General features: G+C 47.3%; 1 protein-coding gene across 1 annotated transcript in view; it reads left to right on the top strand.

Moving 5' to 3' along the window:
* ERCC1 (excision repair cross-complementation group 1) overlaps positions 1–4,436 on the top strand; it is a 27,874-nt gene that overhangs the window by 1,471 nt on the left and 21,967 nt on the right. Inside the window, exon 2 of the mRNA XM_014537372.1 lies at positions 1,342–1,412. Coding sequence (XP_014392858.1) covers positions 1,342–1,412 — 71 coding nt within the window. The remainder of the gene's footprint in view (positions 1–1,341; positions 1,413–4,436) is intronic.

The following is a 4,436-nucleotide window of genomic DNA, read 5'->3' on the forward strand; positions in this document are numbered from 1 at the left end:
GCCCAGCGGCTCTCTCTCCGTTCCCCGCCCGCCCCGAGCCGCTGGGGTGGAGTTAGCGGCGGAGGTGCCCAAATTCTCCACCAGCTCCGCACCCCTGCCTGGCGCAGAGCAAACTTGAAGTTGGGATCAGGGGAAGGTTTGGGGGTGCAGCGGGGGTTGCAGCTAAGTCTGCGCTTGGAACCTTCGTGAGAAGGACGCGGGCCTCCGGGAGACTCGAACTCTCACCTCTGCGCGCGGGGAAGACTCGAATGCAGGATCCGAAAGCGCAATTTGAGAATCGAGAGCAGAAATCAAACTTGCAAAAAATGCAGAACCGAGGGCAACTCTCCCCCCATCCCCCCACCTAACAGGCGTAGAGTTACATTCACCGCACGCGGCGGGGTCTTGGCAGCATTTTTGCGAAACAAAAACGAGTGAGAAGCGAAGCGCGCCGCTTTCCGGGGCGTCTAGTCCCCCGTGGGTCGCGGCAGAGCAGCTCTCCTGTCCCCGCAGCAAACATCCTCTGCCGGGGCGCCACCGCCCCCTGGCGGGAAAGGCACGAGTTGCAGATTTGCTGGGCGGCCAGTCCCCCAAAGCAGTGGTTCTCAACCTTCCTAATGTCGCGACCCTTTAATACAGCTCCTCATGTTGTGGTGACCCCCAACCATAAAAGTATTCTCGTTGCTACTTCATAACTGTAATTTTGCTACTGTTAATAATCGTCATGTAAATATCTGATATGCAGGATGTATTTTCATTGTTACAAAGTGAACATCATGAAAGCATAGTGATTCATCGCAAAAACAATATGTAATTATCTATGTGTTTTCCGATGGTCTTAGGTGACCCCAGTGAAAGGGTCGTTTGACCCCCAAAGGGGTCGCGGCCCACAGGTTGAGAACCGCCGCCCCAAAGGCACATTTGTGTGGTTCCTCTATGTCGCTGGGGCCCAGTTCCTTCATTCCTCAACAAAGACCCATTTGTGCGGTCCCTCTATGTCGCTGGGGCCCAGTTCCTTCATTCCTCAAAGGAACTATGATACCTACCGGGAGGGTGATTGTGAGGCCTTGGCTCAGAGGAAGGGCTCAGTCTACAGCGGTCCTCCACATGGGGGTAGGGGGGGGCAGTCCAAGACCCCCAGTGCATGGCTAAAAGGTGGATAGTACCCAACTCTATAAATACTTTTTTCCTAGACATACCCATGATAAAGTTTAATGTATAAGCTGGGCATAGTAAGAGATGAACAGTAACAACTAATAAAGTAGCACTATAACAATATAGTGGAATAAAAGTTATGTGAACGTAGTCTCTCTGTCTCGCAAGATAGTTTTTGTTGCGCTGTCCTCACCTTTTCACCTAAAGGGAGCACTTTACGGCTTCGCTTTGACATATCTGATTGCCAGCATCACTGTTCTTGCACTTGGGGGCCATCGGTAAGTAAAATCTGGGTGACTGGAACACAAGCACTTGTGATGACTCACTGTCGATCTGGTGAAGGCGCCCGCTACGAAGGGGAGCACTCACGCCGCCGACACAATGGACAAAGGAGTGATTCCTGTGCGGGCGGGGCGGGAGCAGGGCAGTGCAGGGTTTCATCACGCTACTCAGAACGCTGTGCAATTTAAAGCTTATCAATTGTTCATTTCCGGAATTTTCCATTTAATGTTTTGGACCAACTGCCCATTTAATGTTTTGGACCAAAGTGGAACGAAGGTAACTGAAATTGTAGAAAGCAAAACCGCAGATAAAAAGGGGGGGGGGGGTCCATTTAATGTTTTGGACCAACTGAAATTGTAGAAAGCAAAACCGCAGATAAAAGGGGGGGGGGGACTACTGTGTTTTTGTTTTGTTTTGTTTTGTTTTTGTTCATTCTCACCCAAGGATATTTCTCCGTTGATTTTTAGGGAGAGTGGAAGAGAGAGGGAAAGGCAGAGAGAAACATCGATGTGAGAGAAACACATCGATTGGTTACCTCTTGCAGGAACCCCAACCACGGCCTGGGCTGGGGAGGAGCCTGCAACCAAGGTACATGCCCTTGACTGGAATCGAACCTGGGACCAGACCGATGCTCTATCCACTGAGCCAAACCGGTGAGGGCAGGACTACTGTGTTTTGATGGCAATCTAGTTGGCGGCAATATTTATTCCTTATAGAGCCTTCCTTCCGGTGACGGTGTGGCCCTCCCTGGCCACCTGCCTCACAGCGCTGTGTTTAATTTTCTTCAGGGCATGTATGGCTGCCCGAAACTTATTTGTATGTTTCCTTCTCCTGGTTTATGACCCCAGCGCCACAGGGCAGGGACCTGGTCTGATTTGCTCACCAAGTGCCTAGCACATAGTAGGTGCCCGATCCATAATCATTCAAGGAATGAGTGAACCGTGAACCAGTCCATCTCAGGACAGGCCCCGGGGTCTTACTGAATCCTCACCACCTTAGCAATTACAGATACGGAAACTGAAGTCACTTGTCTTAGGGCTTGCCTTCTATCTTTTTAATTTATTTATTTATTTTATTGATTTCAGAGAGGAAGGGAGAGGGAGAGATAGAAACATCAATGATGAGAGAGGATCAGTGATCGGCTGCCTCCTGTATACTCCCTACTGGGAATCAAGCCCACAACTCGAGCATGTGCCTTTGACTGGAATCAAACCCAGGACCCTTCAGTCTGCAGGCCTACGCTCTAGCCACTGAGCCAAACCAGCTAGGGTTTGGCTTCTACCTTTTATTTCTTCACACAACATCCAGGTTGATAGCGTCTGGGTGCCAGGCCCTGTGATACAGCAACAGCTAAAATAGCTCCTGCCTGCCCAGGACTTGGTCAAGGCTGTTTTATTTATATGACAAACCTGAATACAGTACGATGCCAACTACTATTTTAGCTGCTTTATATGTAACTCATTCCATCCTCCTAATAACTATACTATTATTATCCCCATTTAAAATATATGTTCATTCATTTCAGAGAGGAAGGGGGAGAGAGACAGAGATAGAAACATCAATGATGAGAGAGAATCATTGATTGGCTGCCTCCTGCACGCCCCCTACTGGGGATCGAGCCTGCAACCCAGGCATGTGCCCTTGGCTGGAATCGAACCTGGGACCCTTCAGTCCGCAGGCCGATACTCTATCCACTGAGCCAAGCCAGCTAGGACCTGAGTATTTCTTTACCAGATGTCAAAGCATGTTTTATCATGCTTACTTCTAAGTTTACTATTTTTTATTTTTTTGTTAATCCTCACCAGGGGATATTTTTTCCCCATTGATTTTTGTTTGTTGTTTAAGAGAGAGTGGAAGGGAGGGAGAGAGGGCAGACAGAGAAAGAGGGAGAGGAAGAGAGAGATCTATGTGAGAGAGACACATCAATTGGTTGCCTCCTGCACTTGCCCCAACCAGGGCTGGGGAACAAATCTGCAACCAGGCACGTGCCCTTGACCAGCATGGAATCTACAACTCTTTAGTGAGTGGGTCGAGGCTCTAACCATTGAGCAACAACAGCCAGGGCAGGAGTTTTCTATTTTTTAAATAACAATGATATGATAAATTCAAACTAATTATGAAAAAAATATCCCCTAATATTGTTCACATATCCATGTTCTCATTTGCTGATATTTTTGAAATACTATTTAACTGGAAATTGTTTTTATGATTCCCTGTTGATAAAACTGACTCAGCATTTGATTCTTTTTCATTAACAGAGCAGGATCTCAAATCCGTCTCCATTTCAATCTGTAATGATTTGCTCCAAATAGATAATAAAGGCAGCTACCAATAATCGTTATATACAAACTCATTTTTAGATATAGAAGTATATTGAAGATACTTTTTCAGTGAAATTTGACATAGAAACAATGTTCCAATGTTGTATATGAAAAGGAATTTCTGCTTGCACTAATTATTAAGATGAGTCAAGCATGTAGGCTGGAGGGAAAGGAAGTATTTTAATAGCCACGTGAAAGCGCGAGCACCTCTTTTTTGATGTTGAACAGATCCTGGGACTGGTAGGGACCCTTGAAAGCTCGGTGATTAAATTAAGCAGCACTGAAGACCTAAATTGCTTTTGTTAATGTGATGTCATAGAAAAACTATGATCGTAACGTTTCTGGAAAGCTGGAAGGTGAATTGCAAAAACGTAAAAGCAGATCTCAGAAACTCATCTGTGCAAAGGCAGAGGGCTGCTGGCCATAGTCCTGGGTGGAGATTCTGGCGTCTTGCAAGCCCTTCGGCACTTGCACATTACCCCTGAGTACTGAGGCTCTGGGAGACCTGCTGGCTGCACCACTCTCCCTGTTGGAAACTTCAATTACTACACCTTCTCCACCCCCAGCCCCGACTCCCCCCTGTCCCAACAGGCTTCCCTAGAGAGCTTAGAGCAGTGGTTCTCAACCTTGGCTGCACATTAGAATCACCTGGGAATCTTTTTTTAAAGCCTCTTTTTAAAATCCTGATTTCTGGGCCTC

The sequence above is a fragment of the Myotis brandtii genome, unplaced genomic scaffold (genome assembly GCF_000412655.1).
Source record: "Myotis brandtii unplaced genomic scaffold, ASM41265v1 scaffold1774, whole genome shotgun sequence".
In the NCBI taxonomy this organism is placed as follows: Eukaryota; Metazoa; Chordata; class Mammalia; order Chiroptera; family Vespertilionidae; genus Myotis; species Myotis brandtii.